We start from the raw sequence: 20,017 nt of genomic DNA on the forward strand, positions 1-20,017 counted from the left end.
CACACACACACACACACACACACACACACATATAGCTATTCTGATGAACACGTGGGGGAATTCGGGGGCTGTGATTGGATGGTCTCTTCCGATCATCAAAGCATAATGCTACGGAAGTCGGCCATTTTTCTCAATATCCAAAAGCATATTGTCAATAACAAAGACGCATGGTTCCGGTTTACCCATCTGTACCACGCGGCGATGTTTCTATCGACAACAGCATACACTGACAACTTGAAATTCTTCTCGGGAATGTTTTTCAGCTTTACAAATGTCGATAGCATACCCTTTTCTGCTAACTTTCCGATGAAACAGGACTAAACCAATTATTTTCTGTCCCTAAACACCACAAAATGCCCAAAGTCGAAAGATGTAGTACAAACAGGGGAGTAAAACGGAACAGCCGTTTTTGTGTGCCTGTGTGAGCTCAGTTGCCGACTAACACAAACTCAGTTTCGCATTCGGCTTTTCTTATCTCGTAACTCCACACTAAATACCCCACTTCCCCCCTGAAGTATTGATGTACAACCCATGGCACTAACATTCATGTAGTCGTTTATAACTTAGGTTGAAAAGTTCGCTTCATGACGAGACAAGTATAAATGCCATTCACCCAAACGGACAACTTCTTGCCGTCTGCTCGCGTTCTACGGATTAGCTGTTCTCTTCTCCTCCCCTTGTTGCATCCTAGTTCTTCAGTTGTTTCTAGTTTTCCGTTGATGTTGTGTTTTGGTCTTCTTCATAAGTAGTCTTGTTCAAAATTAAAAAAACTCAAACTTCTTTTTGTTGTATACGAATGAACTAATAAAAAGCTGTTTAACAGCTGTGTTGTCAAATCGAGTTTTTTTCCAAAGTCAGTGTGGCGCCTGCGCAAAACTAATGCGCATAAGAAACGGCGTCTGCTATCAAAACCTGAGATCAACGCATCGACTCAAAAACTGTCATTTTGTAAGTTTGGAACAACAAATCAAGGTCAGAACAGCTATATAATCGCTATTGTGTTTTCAGCGTAGCAATAGGGTCCGATATTTAGACTCGAACAAGTATAATGCGACTCGTCTTCGACTCGTCGCATTATACTTGTCTCGTCTAAATATCGGACCCTATTGCTACGCTGAAAACACAATAGCTGGTAATATATATAATAATATATATAATATATATAATAACAAAATCAAGGAAAAGAAAAGCCAAACAAAGAATGTCAAGTGGCAGCTCATATATATATATATATATATATATATATATACTAGAATGAATACCCGCTTCGCCGGGTAGCCGGCTTCGCCCGCTTCGCCGGGTAGCCGGCTTCGCCGGGAAGAAGTACTTAGAGCCGTACGCCGGCTTCGCCGGGTCCGAACAATGGACCCGCCAAGCTTAGGTCCCTCCCAGATTCGTGGAATGGGAACAGCACGAAAATGATTCAGTGGCCATAATGCCATTTCTGACCATATCGAGTCCCATCCTTGTCGACGAATGTAACCGTGTTAATCACCTTTGGAGGCGAACTCCACTCAAACAGGACTGAGCAAGTTATGGCTTCTCAAAGGAAGGCCAGTACATAAAATTACACAAAAGCCGCCAGACCACATCACAAACAGAACTGAACAATGCACAGGTGTTGCTTACATAGAGACACACACACTCACACACACACACACAAAAACACAGAGAAGCCGTATCTATAGAGAGATAGATGACAGTGTATTTTTCGCGTAGCTATAAATTGATTCGACCTTTGCACTTTTACAGTGAGGATAATTTACGGGTCCAATTTACGTTCTGTACACTGCGTTGACCTTCTAAAAATAGTAACAGTAACAGAACGCCGGGAATATCCGAAGACGCTCCTTGTCACACAAAAGTGCACCAAACGAAGGAAGGGAGGTAAACGCTGAAAACCTGGAGAAGATGAGAAGATAAGGAAGAGTTACTTATAATGGTGAAATGAACACAAAAACTAAAATCATTTCAGCGCTGCGCGCTGAGAGCACGTGTTGAAATATCTCATCGATGATATTGTGTCCGGGGTGTAGCTGAATACGGTGTCCAAATTTGGAAAAGATCCACCGAGAACTTTGGCTTTGGTGTGTCGGTATGGGGGCCCGGGTAGCTGAGGTGGAACCAAAATAGCTGAGGTGGAACCAAAATCGGTTCAGCGCTGCGCGCTGAGAGCACGTGTTGAAATATCGACCAGGTTGTGTCCTGTACCGGGTCAACCTGAATATGCCCACCAAATTTGAAGCAGATCCATCGAGAACTTTGGCCGTGCATCGCGCACAGACAGATACACAGACACACAGACACACAGACACTAGTCGTATATATAGATAGATAGCTGCTAAGAGATTTTAACAAATCTCGGAAGAAAGTCTCTGCTGACTTTCAATTGTTTCTTTCACAATTTCTGATGTTATAGATATATATATATATATACATATACAGAATTCAAGAAACTCTTTTTCCTCTGCACCACTCCACACAATGAAGGCTGAAAAACCTTTTAAAACTTAAAAAAAGCTTATTTAAACAACACAATAAAAAGTCCAAAACCAAGCCAGAATGTCGCATCTTTTTAAATCCAAATTTTCGGCCCGCAGGCCTTCTTCAAGGTGCACAGACCAAGCGTCTATAGTTACAACACAACAATGGAACATCCGATTTTACGTCACATACAGACGTAAAGTTACATTCTTCAAAAAGATGATTAGTATTTAGTCTCTACCAGCCCGCATGACTTTTTGAATGTATCATAAATCAAGGGTCTATGGTTACAATTAAACACATTTATCAATAGAACATACATGTAGTATGTCACATGAAGACGTAATATTACTGTCTTCCAGAAAATCATTATCTCAAGTTTATAGTCTTTGCTAGCACGCAAGCCTTCTTCAAAGTGTCTATGGTTACAAATAAACGCATATAATAGTACGTCATACGAAGACGTAATATTATCTTCTTCCAGGAAATCAATATGACACTTTTTTAGTCTCTATCAACCTTAATTACAAAACTACGGACAACACACATACACTCTCACTCAAACACACACGCACACACACACACACACACACACACACACACACACACACACACACATACACACACACACACACGCACACACACACGCACGCACACACACACACACACACGCACACACACACACACACACACACACACACGCTCACATACACATCGAGCACGCAAATCACAACTCTCTCTCGTATGCTTTCTTTCTCTCTCTCACTCTCTCTCTCACTCTCCCCCCTCTCTCTCTCTCTCTCACTCTCTCTCTCTCTCTCTCTCTCTCTCTCTCTCTCTCTCTCTCTCTCTCTCTCTCAGGAATGAATGTATCAGGTCAAGGCAGGGACTAGAATCTGAACAATGACCAAAGCCAATCCTCAAGAAAAAAGTCGCGCTAGAAAGTCAATAGGTGACTCTAAACTTGAGGGCAGCATTCAAATCACTCCTCTGATTCATACCCTTGCCCAGAAGTGTACCAAGGTTAGCCTGCCAGAAGATTTCTCTTCTAAGCAGAATTCCCTCATGCAGCACAGACTCAATTGGAAGAATTGACAAAAATGACATTGCAGGGTCAGTTGGGTGGGGCAAAGTGTTAACATGATGGGATAGCTGACACTTAGTAGTTTTCCGCAACTTAATGTCACTTTTATGGTTAGCCCATCGTTTCTTTATGTTCTTAGTGGATCCTACATACAAGTCTGTATACACACACACACACACTCTCTCTTTCTCTTTTATCTAGCATCCGTATCCTCTTCTCTCTCTCTCACCCACTCACCCACTCCCTCCCTCTCCTCCCACCAGCCCGTGGACTACGAGACCACCAAGTCGTACACCTTGACCATCAGAGTAGAAGACCAGGGGACCCCTCCCCTGTCCTCCACCTGTCGAGTGGACGTCACCATCGTGTCCGCCAACGAGTTTCCTCCGATCACCACCGACCCCAACCAGAGCATCAACCTGCCAGAGATCACGGCCATCGGCACCGTAGTCCACGACGTGGACGCCACCGACGAAGACCAGGGCATCGGCTCTGTCATCACTTACAACATCACCAGCGGCAACACCAACAGCGATTTTTTCTGTTACGCCAGCACAGGCGAAGTGGTGGTGTGGAACGCTTTGGACTTTGACACGCCCCCTCAGGTACGCTGGTAATTCTAAACCCTAACTAAGCTTTCTTTTGTGGCAAGTAACTCTTGAAACCCGAACTATGGACCTTCATTATAACTATTTTACTGAATGTTTGTGTGACTAATTTTAACAACCGGGACTGAGTTTAGGTGACCTGATAAATGTTCGAGCTGTGAAACCTGGGCCCTTTTTGTTTGTCCCACTAAGATACTTATAAGCACGTCTGAAAATGTTTTACTTCAATTATCAGGCAGGATAAATTCTTCTACGGAATGACACCTTTTATATATTTTTTGATAACTACACTTTAGTGCGCTAAAAGTAAAAATCTCATAGTAACCATGCAGCGAAGTCAAACTGGCATCATCTTACTCGCGGGATTGCTCATGAGGTTTCGGTCGCAACTAACAAGTAATAATCACGCTATTTGAAATTTGCTGACCGTTAGCAAATAATCACAAAACCAAGGATAAGATCAACGCTGAACTAGCCCCGCATGCACCCGGGGTTCATGGGACGAGACACAAACGGTAAACTCTCACATCAAGTGCCGACATGTGTGATAGCGTGATTCCTGTACGGTGACCCCCCCACTCCTCTCCCCTTTCAGATCTTTTAATATAAGACTACCCCCTTTTCAGACCTTGCTTTTTTTCTCTCTAGATTTTCTGTTTATATAAAATACCTCCATTTTAAGACTTACCTCCTTTTAAGACCCCGTTTTCTTGGATTATTAGAGGTCTTGAAATGGGGTTCCACTGTACCAGGGCGGGGACGTAGCTCAGTTGGTAGCGCGCTGGCTTTGTAGCCAGTTGGCCGCTATCAGCGTGGGTTCGATCCCCACGTTCGGCGAGAGATTTATTTCTCGGAATCAACTTTGTGCAGACTCTCTTCGGTGTCCGAACACCCCCGTGTGCACACATGCGCACGAAAAAGATCCCACGTTCACAGCGAAAGTCTCAGGGCTTGGAAAACACAAAGACACGCATGCATCATGTCTCGTCTCTGATTATCATGATCGTATTTTCGATACGTTGACGGGACAAACCCAATGCTGGTGTGTCGAAGAAGACAGCCACGGCGGGATTGTTGGAATCAAAGTATCACACCATATCTTCAGCGTATTACCAATACCTGTCCCAATATAGACCGGTTGGTCTAAGAGGACGTTAAACCCTAACAGTCAGTCACTGTACCTCCCCACGTGTGCCCTTGTTCCCAGACCTACAACCTGACGATCGAGGCGGCGGATGACGGCGGGCTGTCGGGCAGCATGTGGCTCTTCGTGCAGCTGACGGACTCCAACGACCAGGTGCCTCAGTTCACCAACAACGTCTACGCCGTCACCGTGCAAGAGAACGTCGCCAACTTCACCAAGGTGGCCACCGTGCAGGCTGTTGACACCGACACGGGTCCAGCAGGTAGGTGGATGGGGGGGGGGGAGAGGGGGGGTATGTGGGTGGTGGGGGTGTAAGGCCGGGGTTGGGGGGTTGGGTGGGAAGAACGTCGCCAGCGGTAACAAGGTGGTCACCGCGCAGGCTGTTGACACCGACACGGGTCTTGCTGGTAGGCGAAAGGTTGGGGGATGAGGGTAGGGGGGGATGGGGTGAGGGGGGATGGGGTGAGATGGGTGATTGAAGTAGGAGGTATAGCGGCATCGGGTTATAGGTTTTCTCCGTTCTATCTGTTGTTTGTTCGTTTATTTGTTTGTGTGTATTGTTCTTCTTTAATTATTTCTTTCTGTGACTTCCAGGCACAGTGGTGTACACAGCCGTCAGCGGCAACGGCATGGCGCTCTTCGCGGTAGATTCGGACACCGGTGACGTCACCACCACCGGAAACATCGACCGCGAGGTGCGCAACCGGTACTCACTGGTGATTCAGGCCAGCGACGGCGGTACCCCCTCCCTCTCCTCTACTGCCCTTGTCGACATCACCATCGAAGACCTCAACGACAACGCTCCCAAGTTCACCCCTGAGGACTTTATCGTCAATGTGAGGGAGGATGTTGGTGTGGGGGTCTCTGTGACGACCGTGACGGCTGCTGATGCTGATTCCGCGGCCAGCAACAACGTGTTTTCCTACGTGCTGGCTGATACTCACTTTGAGGTGGATGCCGCTACTGGTGTCGTCACTGTGAAGGCGACATTGGACAGAGAGACCAAGTCAGAGTGAGTCGCTACTGATGATTTACTCCTAGTTCAAATCATATTGCTCCGTGGTGATTTAGTTTTAGTTTTTTGTTTGTTTTTCTGCTGGTCGTAAAATCTTTTCCTTTCTTTTGTTATAATTTTTTTGTAATATTCTTTTAACCTTTTTATATTTTTTTGTCGGTCTCTTTTCTTTCTATCTCTTTTTTCCCTCCAGTTTTTATGCATATCTTCAGAAATGCCATGCCATTGTCTTCATATATAAAAATAAGATTTACCGAATGACTAAAACATAATTATACCATTGTTGCTTCCAGACACGTCCTAAAAATAGAGGCCCCAGACTCCGGAGCACCGTCTCTGACTGGCACCGCCACCGTCACCGTCATAGTCGATGACGTCAACGACAACACTCCCGTCATCACCGGCATCTACACGCCAACGGTGCCTGAAAACACCGCTACTGGAACAATTGTGACAACCGTTATCGCCACCGACAAAGACAGCGGCGACAACGCTAGGTTGACTTACGTCATCGTCAATGGCAACACCGATAATGATTTCATCATCTCTGACGTCAACGGTATCATACAGGTATACCTAGCGTGCGGTTTGTGCTCGCTTGGGGTTCTTTGGTTTGGTTTCAATTTGGTTTTAACGTGGGTTTTTTTTATTTGTCTTGCTTTGTGATTATATATTGCTTTGTTTTGTTGTGATATGTTTTGTTGTGTTTGATTGGTTTTGTTGGTTTGTTTGATTTTCTGTAGTTTTCCTCACTTTTCTTTTTTTTAAACAATAATAACTATTTTTGTCCTTTTTTTGAAGTGTTGTACTTTCTGCATGCAATGCCGGTGATTAGGGAGTTTGTAAATGAAGTTTACGTGAACATTTCTGTCAATAAAGTGTTCAAGACACCCCATCATGTGCCTCTTGCCAAACTACATTAGCAGAAAGTTCCAAACCAAAATCACTTTTCCATTTGAATTAATTTGAACAGGTGAAGAATTCACTGAACCGAGAGCGTACAGCGTCATACAATCTGATCGTCGAGGTGAACGACAACGGCAACCCCAAGTTGACCGCAACCATCACCGCCACTATCATCATCACCGACATCAACGACAACGCCCCCAAATGGCTCAGTAACTCCTACTCCTTTGCCGTCAGTGAGAACGTTGCAGCTGGACAGGCTGTGGGAACGGTATGTGCATTTATTTATTTTGTGTGTGTGTGTGTGTGTGATGTTATTGTTGCTACTTTGTTTGTATTGTTGATGGATGTTGGTGGAGTTCTGTTGTTGTCGTTTTTGATGTTTGTGATGGTGTTTTTGTTGTTGAAGTAGTTGTTGATGTTCTTATCCTTCTTATGCTTGCACGCGTCGTAACCCTCTTAGTTTGTTGTGGTTGTTGTTCTGGTTGTTGTGGTTGCTTTAGTATCTTCTTCTTTTACTCCTTTCTTCTTCTTCGTGTTCTTCTTCTTTAAAGTTGGACACAATCCATTCTGAGGTGACACTCTAAGACATTTTTGCTAACATTTACGATAGTTGATTTAATCCAAAAACTGAGCTTTTTGAGGGGTCGAGGACGACCCCTCTTTCTTCAATGGGATGAGAGCGGTGAACATGTGTCGTTGTTTGCCGTTCTCATGAGATCAAGTTACTTTTGTTTTGTTTCGTTTTTCCCTCCTAATTTGTGCATTTTCACAACAGGCTTTTCTGTTTCATCTGTCATACATGGTGTCAATTGGAAAAAAAACCGGAGCAAAACAGAAGTAACTTATCTCGTGAGAACGGTAGTGCACTAGGTTTGGAAAAAACACGACAGTAGCTTATCTCTTACAACCCGTACAGGGTCCTTCAACACAGACTGACAAATGCACCGAATCCATTCGTTCTTCGAGAGAAGTTTTCCGGGAAAACCTTTTCAGTGCCTCAGGGTCAGCTCAGAGTCAGTGTCATACATGTATGGCCGGACGAAGCCATGTTAACGGAAGGGATATAAGCCCGTTTTCAGTGGATTTTCACACTGCTAAAACCTGACTTTCTCGCAGTTGCTTTGTCTGCAATGCCTTAGAACTCTACAGATAGTTAAGTATTTCGCGTTTGTGTTGTAATTTGCAAGCAAACATCGTACATAATAAAGTTAATCTACTTCGGTACAATTTGTAAAAACGAGGGCATTACCTGATACCCCCTTTTCAATAATAGCCTTGGGGACTGTGACATGGGCCATCGTTGTTACCGTTCTCACGAGATCAGTTCCTCGGCTTTTTGGGGAAACCGTGCTGGCGATCGCCCGTAAAGCCTCCGAGTCCAGTTCAGTTCGCGGTCTGCCGTTACGTTTATTTATTTTTGTTTATTTTTATTCATGTGTAAAAGATTACGTTGCCAGGAATATCAAAATTAAAATATGGTCCTGGAATTAATTTTCTTTAATTTCTCTCCAACGTAACTTTTTGTTTCCTCTTTTTTTGGTGTTCTCATGATTGTTTGTTTGCTTGTTTGTTTGCTTGTCTTTCTGTATTATTTGTGTTTGAGCTGTTGTTGTTTGTTGTTTTCCCCCATTATTTTGATGCCTGTAGTAGTAGTAGTAGTAGTAGTAGTAGTAGTAGTAGTAGTAGTAGTAGTAGTAGCAGTAGCTGTAGCAGTAGTAGTAGTAGTTGTAGTAGTAGTAGTAGTAGTAGTAGTAGTAGTAGTTTTTGTTGTTGTTGGTATGTTTACGAAATTGACTTGAAGAATTTTACAGAATGTTCATGTATTGGTCACGTCGAGGCTAGAAGCAGCTTTTGTTGGGGAAAAAAACAATTTCTTGTGCATCTGATATGTACAAAAATAAACAACAGTTCACTAGCACAAACCGACGCACCATTGCATACACACTCTTCAATAAAACCATGACTCCTCGTTCGCACACGTGTCAAGTCGTTTTAATTCCCGTTCCTCCCTCGTCCCCAAAACAGCACAAGACCAAAATAAAATGTCCACACGACAAATACAATCATAATGTACAGTACATGTACATCATGCTCTATCCATGATATAATAGAACCGTAGGAAGCAACATTTAGTTAATCGACATTTAAGTAACGATAGTGTATGTGAATGCGGCACTGGCGCAGAAACAGTTGACCATTATTTCTTTGAATGCCCAACTTATGTGCAAGAACGCCAGGATACCATTTATAGCATTCAGAGTCTTTTTTTTTAATACTGTTATATCATTAGAAGGGGATATGAATGCAAGTCAGCTTAAAAACATTAATATATTCAAAACCGTTCAGGTATTTGTAAGACTAACTGGCGGGTTTGGACAAAATTAGACAAACACAGAATCCCCTCCCCCCGGTCTGAATACATGTCCTTTAATCCGTTTTCCTTGGGCGGTTATTATTCTTTACGCATACTCTGGTTAGACGTGTATATGTGTGTTAACTTTTAAAATATCTTTTCCCTTGTCTGTTGTTGGTGTTGTGTTTTCTTCCCTTCTAAATTTGGGTGACATCTTGTGTTAAACTGACTGACTGTTTTTGCACATTGTGTAAGTATCTGACTGTCTGCCATGTTCCTACCTATGATTGTAAGTTTGTGTTGAAGACACCGCCACAAGCTGTGGGCTTGTTGTTGAAGACACCGCCACAAGCTGTGGGCTTGTTGTTGAAGACACCGCCACAAGCTGTGGGCTTGTTGTTGAAGACACCGCCACAAGCTGTGGGCTTGTTGTTGAAGACACCGCCACAAGCTGTGGGCTTGTTGTTGAAGACACCGCCACAAGCTGTGGGCTTGTTGTTGTTGTTTTCACTTGATGTCAATGTAAACATATGTTATACATGAATAAAACATTGTTTTAAACCAACTGTACGAAGCACATTCTTCGATCATTTATCAAATTCTACCTGCGCTGAGTCAGTGCATTCACAGTTCTTCTTACATCTGCCAACAATCTCAAACCGTACCGTACCAAACAGCATATAATAGCGTCAATACAACCAATCACAATGTCCAGAATAGAATTGTATCTCATTGGTCAAACGCATCACAATTGCACAGCCAATGGCTGATCCAAATCGTATCCTTTAACCACAGGTACCACTGTATATACAGTAATACCGCCGTTTCAAATATTCTGCAACACATGTAAGTTTTGTAACCCAAATACAATATGATGGAGTCCGTACATAACCGTTTCTTTTATTGTTACACAGCTTCGACCCCTGTTGATTTTAATCAACCAATTTTCTTGTGTTGTATTCAAATGTAATGGCCTCACTCTGTGTGTCAGGTGGCAGCCACAGACGCTGACATTGGGGTGAACGCGGCCTTGACCTTCAGCGTGGTCCTCTTCTGGACCGGTGAGCGCGCGCATTTTAACCTTGACGGGGCCACTGGGGCCATCACCACGGCAACGCCGCTCGACAGGGAGACAACTGCGCAGTACCAGGCATGGCTCCGGGTCACTGACGCAGGTAAGATTGTCCAAAGTTTAACTCGAACTTTAGCGTTATGAATTCAGGGACGTTGTTTTGCTGCAATCTAAGGCTCTAAATTTCCAGAACTTGCTCTTATAAGCATAAAAAGTCATTGTAGAGTTAGAGTAACGGAATGAACTGTACAGATTCGTTTAATTTACATGGGGTTTAGAAGGGAAGCATTGGCGCCGTCATTTTGAAAGCGATATTGACAAGCAAAGTCAGACAAACATGGCGGCCGAAAGTGTGTGTTTTCTTCAACGAAAGACACAAATGGCCGAGATATGGTCACATTTCGAGCTCATTCCGTCAATTAATTTCACTCGAAGGCATTGTTAAAAGTGTCTTGTACAAAAATGTAATATTTGTTTGCTTAGAGGGAATGTATGAAATTGGATTTTAATTGGATTTGAAATTGTGACTCTGTTGGTTGGCTTGGTAGGTTACTTGCTTCGTTTTGATGATTGGTTGTGAACAAGAGGGAGGGGGTGGGATGGAGGACGTGTCAGTGGTTCCGATAGTGGTTGGGTATGATGGAGTGGCATTGAATGTGTGAATGTGTCTGTGTCTTGTGTGTGACTCATTTGCTCAATACATCTCCTTTTATTTCCACTCCCAACTTGGACAACACGCAGGCACACCTCAACTGCATGCGGACGTCAATGTGTCCATCGCTGTGACCGACCTCAACGACAACGAGCCTCGCTTTGACAGCGTGAGCTATGACGTCACCACGATTGAAAACAAGCCAGTGGGAACAGGCCTTCTGATCGTCACTGTCACTGATGACGACATTGGTGTCAATGCTGACGTCACTCTTTCCATCGACACGTCGACTGTGGCTGGGGCTCGCGCAGCACAGTTCTTTGAGGTAGTGTGAAGTTGTGCTTGGTGTGACTCCTCTCTGATGTCCCCATTGCTGTTGTGGTGGGTTCTTTTCTCTTTTTTAAGAAGGGAGGTGTGGGGCATCAAAAGTGCAGCAAACTTTCAAATGCAAGGTTACACAGGCACCTGCAGCTTTGCTATCAAGAATGTGGAGACACAAAGACGTTTTACTCTTTTCTTGTCTTTGCATGTACTGAGGTTTTGCAAGCAGGATAGGTGATGGATGTTACATCGTACGTAGGCCTGCTAGTGGAAACTTCATCGAGAGTAGTTTTCGATCCAGGGAGATGAAATATAATTACTCTTTGTAGAAAAAAACACCAAATAATCGAACTGACGTTTATTAGTGATTTAAAAGTGTGTTTTATGCTAACCTTTGAAATGAGTTTCTTGAGTTGGTCAACAGAACGCGTGAAGTCTCCTCCAACAATGTAGTGCATCCAGGGTTGTTTATTGTGTTTGTTGGTTTGTTTTTTCTTGGGTAGAAGAAGGGAGCTGGACACGTGGAATTTGGACATGCTAAATTACGTCGCTTATTGTAAAAATCTCCTTGTTAATAATAATATGTATAATAATATTTCTACAAATAATTGATGGATACGCACAAAATGCGGCATATGGCAATAGTGTAACATGTCAATGGCTTGCATTTTGCAGGTAACATCTGGAACGGGCGTGGTGGCCGTCAAGCAGGTGCTTGACAGGGAGACAGATGCCTCCTTCTTTTTCACTCTGCTGGCTAAAGACGGCGGCACACCCTCTCATACGTCATCCGCCAACGTCACTGTCACAGTTGCTGACGTCAACGACAACGCTCCCGTTTTCACTCAGAGTTACTACAACACAGAGGTGGGGACTCTTTCTTTATTTCATTCTTTCTGTATTTCTTTTTTTCTCTCTTTTTTTTTTTAACTTTCTTTCTTTTTTACATTTAGTCAAGACTTAGTTTTGACTAAATGTTTTAACATAGAGGGGGGAATCGAGACGAGGGTCGTGGTGTATGTGTGTATGTGTCTGTGCGTGTGTGTTTGTGTAGAGCGATACAGACTAAACTACTGTACCGATCTTTATGAAATTTGACATGAGAGTTCCTGGAAATGATATCTCCGGACGTTTGTTTAATTTTTTTGATAAATACCTTCGATGACTTCATATCCGGCTTTTTGTAAAAGTTGAGGCGGCACTGTCACACCCTCATTTTTCAATCAAATTGATTGCAATTTTGGAAAAGGAATCTTCGACAAAGGCCGGACTTTGGTATGGCATTTCAGCTTGGTGGCTTAAAAACTAATGAATGAGTTTGGTCATTAAAAATCGGAAACTTGTAATTAAAATTATTTTTTTATTAAACGATCCAAAAATAATTTCATCTTATTCTTTGTGATTTTTTTTATTCCAAAAACATATACATATGTTATATTTGAATTACAAACAAGCTCTGAAAATTAAAAATATGAAAATTATGATTAAAATTATTTTTCCGAAATCGATTTAAAAACAATTTTATCTTATTCCTTGTAGGTCCCTGATTCCAAAAACATATAGATATGATATGTTTCGATTAAAAACAAACTCAGTAAGCTAAAAAGAATAGACATACAGAAAAGCGTGTTATCCTGCTCAGCGCGACCACTACCGCACTATTCTGCATGGCTTGTCGATTTCTCTGCCTTTGCCACGAGCGCTGGACTGACAAAACTACGAGTATGTGGTCTTGGTGAAAAAAAGCAGTGCGTTCAGTTTCATTCTGTGAGTTCGACAGCTTGACTAAATGTTGTTATTTCGCCTTGCGCGACTTGTTTTTTCTTTCCTTCTTTTTTTTGTTTTTTTTTTTGTTTGTCTTCCTGTCTTTCTTTCTTTCCTTCTTTCTTTCGATATCTGAAAGGGATATAAAACAAAGCTCCATCAACGAATGCCTCGTTGCCGTGGATGATTCAGATTTGGCCCCTCTTTAGCTACAGCTGATGAAACAAAGCTAACCCTTTTTATATTTAGTCAAGTTTTGATTCTTCTTCGTGTAAACGAGTTAAGCATAACAAAAAACAAAATAACTTTAGGTTATGCAATTTCCCGATAGTGGAAATTTCGCACATTCTTCACGCGACCTCATTTCTTGCACATAAGATTTGTATTTCGTTATTACTTACTGTTGATGTCACGTAATCACACATGTATCATATCTTTTAGTAATGAACAGTGTAGGTTTTGACACTCTCATTTTGTTTGTTTGTTTGTTGTGAATTGTTAATTTAAATTATGTTCGTTTAAGATCGCTTACAGTGGTCAGTGCACACGAAGCATTGTCACACTGACCGCTACAGACGCGGACACTGGTCTCAACGGACAGGTGACCTACTTTCTGCAGACGACATCATTTGCAAATCTCTTCCAAGTGGACGCAAGTTCAGGTACACACTATTTTGCTTTCTGTAATGATATACGGTACCGATGCATGCATAGTTTGGCGGAGACCTTGCAAGGAATTGTCCGCTGCTGATATAACGAAGTCGTGGATTCAACTCACAACCACACACACCGGATAGCGAGCTGGTTGATTGACTTTTCGTTCAAATGGATTGTTGTTACTTCATTTTCTTTCTGTTTTCGACACAATCTTTAACACATCGAAAGACATTTTTCACCTTAACTGTGTTGCAGGTGAATTTTCCATGCTGTCAGGCCTGACAGCCAAAACTATGTACACCATGAATGTCTCAGCGAGAGACGGAGGTACCCCCACCCTCACCGCCAACACCCCCACTCTCATACGGGTGGATGCTCTGGTACCCAATGACGTCATCGTGACCTTCAAACTGGGCATCACGGTGCCCGCTTTCTTAAAACAACAAGCAGCCTTCTTGCAGCTGCTGCAAGTCATGATGCAGCAGACCTATCCAACAGCTGTCGCAAAACTGTGGTGTGCCGAGACCAACAGTGACGGGTAAGTACTGACGTCATTATATGCAGTGACGTCATAATATCTGTGGGTTCATGAACCTAAGGAACCGCCGCCGCTGGTATTAGAACAGAAACAAAATAATTAAAACTGACATAATATTTTCGAGGAACAATGAGGATTGTGCTAAGTGTTGGAAAAGAAGGGTCGAAGTAAAAGAGGCCCTCGATTTGTTTCGGTAAAAACTGCCCGGTTTTGTTTTGTGTGTAATAATTAGCAGCGGTATCAGAAAATTGAGTTTATGTTTCAGAGGTACTCCTGTTCCGAGTTCGCCTCGCAATCAAAATATGTATATGTGAAAATCATGATATAAAAAACGCTCGCGCTGGACCCGAGTACTCTTCAGACTGGCTCGCTCCCCCAGTATGAAAGTTTTTGTCTTGTGCACGTTTAAGACCAAGTGATTGCTCTGTGTGAATTACAGGCATTCACTTTGCTATATAAATACATTGCATGCGAGCCGAGGATGTGCGTGGTGACTGGCCTTTCTCTTTTATTTGATCACAGTGACAAATATACTGCCGACCCTCTTCATAACTTAACAATATAAATGTTTGGAATGCCTGTGGTGTGAATGTTGGTTTCTGACCACAAATGCAGATCTATCTCTGGCCGATTCATAGATTCAACCTACAAACTGCGACCTCATCTGTGATCAGATGGCCAAGCAATGCGTGAAATCTTTTATTCTAAAGCCTTATGGCTCGTTTCGACAAGCATTAAACGGATGAAATTAACCACATGCAGTTTATTCTTCAGAAAAATGCACACAAAAAATGGGTTGGGTTCGGTGATTTGTACATAAACGTCTTCCTCACGATAGATTCGCTGATTTGTCTTATGAAGCCGTCATCAACACGAACACAATGATTGCAGAAGCAAACTCTGTACCTACACGACCGAGACACAAGACTGATTATTTCACAGCTGCAATGTGAATAGAGAACAAAGACGTTTTGGGTAAGCTTACTCACGTCATGTCTTCACTGACAAGCTAGGAACAGACGGAAAATTCCGAACAAAAGTAAATGACGTCAAAGTCTCTTTCGCTTTGCGTGTAACTTTGTCATGACGTCTTTTTGTGACGACAGTATCCGCTGGCTGGCTGTTCTATCAGGCTGCCTGGCTGGCTGTTGCTCCGTGTGAATTCCTCCCACCGCCAAGTCGTTTTTGTGGTTTATTTCGCATTTAGGTCCCATGTAACATTATGAAGTTTTAATACGATCAATCGGACCTATTATCAAGTTAGTGTATCAACTTTTGAACGAACTGCGCCCAGTAGTTTCCCAGCAATAAGCTGTTAAGTCGAGACAGACACACACATACACACACAGACACACAATTAAAGTCTGTTGAGCCCAAGTACTAGCGTACTCGGGGATAAATGAGGCAGAGCGCTATAATAAGATCTGAGAAACAAACGGATGTAAGCGCTCTAAATATATACATGTGCTGCAAAAAAACCGGTGAAAATCGCTTGTTCATTTCGATTAAATGCTTGTTTTTCTCTCAGGTGCCGTTACGTCCGAACGGCTGAATACATACGTTTGATTAAAGCATGCTATTAACATTGTCGCAACATATATGGTATTCTTAAAACTGTCTGACTCCAATCAAAGTAACACTTTTAAACACAATCTCTGACTACAGACTGGCGGACGCACATGTGTACTTTCTGAGTGACGACAGCACGGAGAGTGTTGCCAGTAGCAACGGCGCCAAATACTACGTGACCCAAGCCACGGCACGCGCTGTCTTCACCTCTGACCCTGCGGGATCACCCAACTCAGCTCTCACAGGTCTGTTACGAGGGGTGATTGAAACGCCTGTTGCCCCCATGTATTGTTACATTTAGTTCATTGTTTTGAATGTACTTTGAATGAATTTAAAACGCCCCTTGGTATTTTCCAATTCTTTTGTAAAGGCATGAATATTTTTATGTTCAAACCCACAACATTTTCTGTTTTATTGTGTCTTTTTCGTTATCTGTTTTCTTATTTTAATTATTTTAGTTTAAAAAACATGTTATCTCAAGAAAACATGCACAAGATTTAAGGCTATAATGGTTAACTTGCAGGTACCGAATGGGCGCCTTACAACATCCAGTCTGTTCTCCCGTACGCCGAGTCCCAGACGCCGTGGGAAGAAACAGGGGAGGGAATCGCCATCATCACTGTCAGCGCGATTGCCGGCCTTGCTTTGCTTGTGGCGGCTGCTTACATGAGCGTGCGCTACTGCAGACTCTTCGAACGGTCGCCCTTCAAACAAGCGTATGTTCTCCTTATAATTATACTCAGGCATGAAAATTCTCCGTATTTTCCGTATTTTCCGTATTTTTGAAAAAAATAAACCGTATTTTTTTTTATTTTCCGTATTTTTCCTTTTTTTATTCTTTTTTTTAATGTTTTTTTTATTTTTTATTTTTTTTTTTTTTTCCTAGTCATAGTTATAGTAAAATAGTTTTGGGGCCATGTTTAAATCCAATTTTAAGGCTCAGATAGCCCCAGATTGCACCAAATTGCACCCTTGAAAAAAAAAATTTCCGGGGGGGCATGCCCCCGGACCCCCCTAGAAGTCTTGGCGCTTCGCGCCTGCGAAACTTGGCGCTGCGCGCCTGCAAAACTTGGCGCTACGCGCCTTCGAATTTTGTTTTCAGTATATTTTTTTTTTTCAGTTTTCATGCCTGTATACTATTGGTAGCGATTTAAAGACTTATTTACACATTTTAAATTAGAAGAATTAATTTCTTTTGGGTATGACTGGGTTTAGCTACTTCTTGTGAGAAAAAGTAAAGTGTATTCCCAAAATCGAGAATAGAAAAACATGAATGGCAAATGTATGGTTCAATAAACAAAACGAAACATTCACTGGAACTTTGATTTATCGATTGTTAGCTTGCATAAAAAACGCAACAGGCAAATGATAATGATGAAACTAAGCCTTAGCTGTGGTTGTTAGCTCCTTGTAACAGGTGGACATGTACTTTCACCCTCTTGACCCAAAGTAAACTGTTTGAACGAATTGTAATTAACATGGTAACGTGAAGCACTGTTCTTGTACGGGGATGTAGGAAGCAGGAGGAGGGGGGGGAAGGGGCGAGGGAGAATTCAATTATGAGCTGGCCAAACCTCTTTGATCAGAAGTATGGCCGGAATAGTTTCTATACAACCAGGATTCTGTCCAATATAAACTTTGGGAATTGCATCTGAAATATTATTGACATCAGAAGATCCAGCTTTGTACTCTCTCTCTGGTGTTCGTAATGCGAAAGTGTAAAAGGAAAGAATCTGTTAAGCTAAATTTTTCAACGTGTCTAACTTAAGTGGGCCATATTTCTTTTCACAATCTTCCAACGTTGTTGTTGTTGTTGTTGTTGTTTTAATGTGTTCTTAAAGGATGTTTTTTTTCTTTTATGCAGAAAACAGCCGAGACAGATTTTAGTCGAAGGTAATGGTTTGTTTGTGTCTCTTTCTCTGTGTGTGTGTGTGTGTGTGTGTGTGTGTGTGTGTGTGTGTGTGTGGGTGGGTGTGTGTGTGTGTGTGTGTGTGTGTGTGTGCGTGCGTGCGTGCGTGCGTGCGTGCGTGCCTGCGTGCCTGCGTGGGTGTGTGTGTACGTGCGTGCTTGTGCGTCTGTGTGTGTCTATATATGTATATATATATATATATATATATATGTGTGTGTGTGTGTGTGTGTGTGTGTGTGTGTGTGTGTGTGTGTGTGTGTGTGTGTGTGTGTGTGTGTGTGTGTGTGTGTGTGTGTGTGTGTTTTCTAATCATTTAGTCTCTCTGTCGTCGAGCACAGGGTATTGAAGTTTGAGTTAATCGCAGGATTCGTTCCATCACCTTGATGATATTGGAACACATTTGTTGCAAATTTAGGTCACTCTTTACAAATAAGTTTTTAAAAGATTTACCCAGCGGTCTTCATAAAGTGTTCTTCATTTCAATTAATGCTTGTAGGTAATCACATGCCTATGGTTGTGTTCCATTAATGGAAGACATAGTTAAAGAGTTCCAAAATCAAATTTAAAGGCACAAACACGGTCACCTAGCAAGGTCGTCTGACGTAAGGATTCATGCTTTCTACATGATGCGACCTTGACCTAAAAGACAGCGCAGGTTGTGAATTGACATGTTGTATAACATAAGCTAATTCTTAGCTATGCAAGTTTGATGGAATAACCTTATTAACGATACTAAGACAATTTGCTGAACATTTGAACAATTGAGGATGAAAGTCGCTTGTTCATTTCAGTGCTTGTTATTCTCTCAGGTGCCAGGAGAAAAGGTTCCGTACAACCGCCTCGCTTACTCTATTACACATGTCGTATGCATTAAGAGCGATTACTTCCCGGCTTTGGTTATTTGATAAGTTGCTGAACAATTTTTAAGGATCTTCACATAAATGTGTGCGAAACCTGAAGTAATGTTGTCGGTGTTTGTGTTGTGTCAAACAGAGCGCAAACCTGAAGTAATGTTGTCGTTTGTTTGTGTTATGTCAAACAGAGCGCAAACCTGAAGTAATGTTGTCGTTTGTTTGTGTTATGTCAAACAGAGCGCAAACCTGAAGTAATGTTGTCGTTTGTTTGTGTTATGTCAAACAGAGCGCAAACCTGAAGTAATGTTGTCGTTTGTTTGTGTTATGTCAAACAGAGGGCAAACCTGAAGTAATGTTGTCGTTTGTTTGTGTTGTATCAAACAGAGCGCAAACCGCCTGCACGAAACAACATTCAACCGGAGCCGACAAAACAAGGTCACAAGGTAATATCCCGATTATCATATATTGTGTGTGCTATCAATCACAATATGTGTACCCGAAATTATCCCAGTTATTTTTGTTGCTAATCATGTGCCTGGAAAATACCCGGCTCCTTGGTGGTAGTGGTGGTGGTGGTGGTGGTGGTAGTGGTGAAGGTGATGAGGATTAGTAAAGCTCCCTCCTTCTCCCCCTTCTCTCTAACTCCTTGTATCACCATACCTCATTGAATAAAGGAGAGAAAAAATAAAATGATATGATACGATATATGTTTAAAATAAAAGGGTTGGTAGTGGTGGCGAAGCGTGTGAGGATTATGTCTCCCTCTCCCCCCCCCCCCCCCCCCCCCATGTCTCTATCTCAACACGACTCATTGAAAAAAAAGGAGAAAAAAACGAAACAAAAATGAGAATGATACAGTCTAAAGACCAAGTGTTACTATTTGGCACCTGCCTCGAGAGTTCGAGAAAGTGTCCCTCTTTCTTATTGCTGCGATGCCCGCACAATTCCTCCGTACGGTGGTGCTCTCAGACACCTCGTACGTGGGCTGGATCTATATCTATATACGGCTTGTGTGTGTCTGTCTGTTACTTCGCGATGCACGGCCAAAGTTCTCCATGGATCTGCTTCAAATTTGGTGGGCATA

At 42.4% G+C, this 20,017-nt stretch overlaps 1 protein-coding gene across 2 annotated transcripts in view; it reads left to right on the forward strand.

Moving 5' to 3' along the window:
• Nucleotides 1-20,017, forward strand: part of LOC138964144 (cadherin-23-like) — a 42,354-nt gene that overhangs the window by 17,982 nt on the left and 4,355 nt on the right. For both annotated transcript variants that reach the window (XM_070336033.1, XM_070336035.1), the window contains exons 11-24: nucleotides 3,832-4,173; nucleotides 5,384-5,582; nucleotides 5,915-6,332; nucleotides 6,629-6,905; nucleotides 7,309-7,512; nucleotides 10,589-10,772; nucleotides 11,411-11,646; nucleotides 12,318-12,509; nucleotides 13,930-14,068; nucleotides 14,319-14,601; nucleotides 16,267-16,415; nucleotides 16,694-16,886; nucleotides 18,035-18,063; nucleotides 19,318-19,376. In XM_070336033.1, the coding sequence (XP_070192134.1) occupies nucleotides 3,832-4,173; nucleotides 5,384-5,582; nucleotides 5,915-6,332; nucleotides 6,629-6,905; nucleotides 7,309-7,512; nucleotides 10,589-10,772; nucleotides 11,411-11,646; nucleotides 12,318-12,509; nucleotides 13,930-14,068; nucleotides 14,319-14,601; nucleotides 16,267-16,415; nucleotides 16,694-16,886; nucleotides 18,035-18,063; nucleotides 19,318-19,376 (2,904 nt within the window). The remainder of the gene's footprint in view (nucleotides 1-3,831; nucleotides 4,174-5,383; nucleotides 5,583-5,914; nucleotides 6,333-6,628; nucleotides 6,906-7,308; nucleotides 7,513-10,588; nucleotides 10,773-11,410; nucleotides 11,647-12,317; nucleotides 12,510-13,929; nucleotides 14,069-14,318; nucleotides 14,602-16,266; nucleotides 16,416-16,693; nucleotides 16,887-18,034; nucleotides 18,064-19,317; nucleotides 19,377-20,017) is intronic.

This window comes from Littorina saxatilis, linkage group LG4, assembly GCF_037325665.1.
Source record: "Littorina saxatilis isolate snail1 linkage group LG4, US_GU_Lsax_2.0, whole genome shotgun sequence".
Taxonomy (NCBI): domain Eukaryota; kingdom Metazoa; phylum Mollusca; class Gastropoda; order Littorinimorpha; family Littorinidae; genus Littorina; species Littorina saxatilis.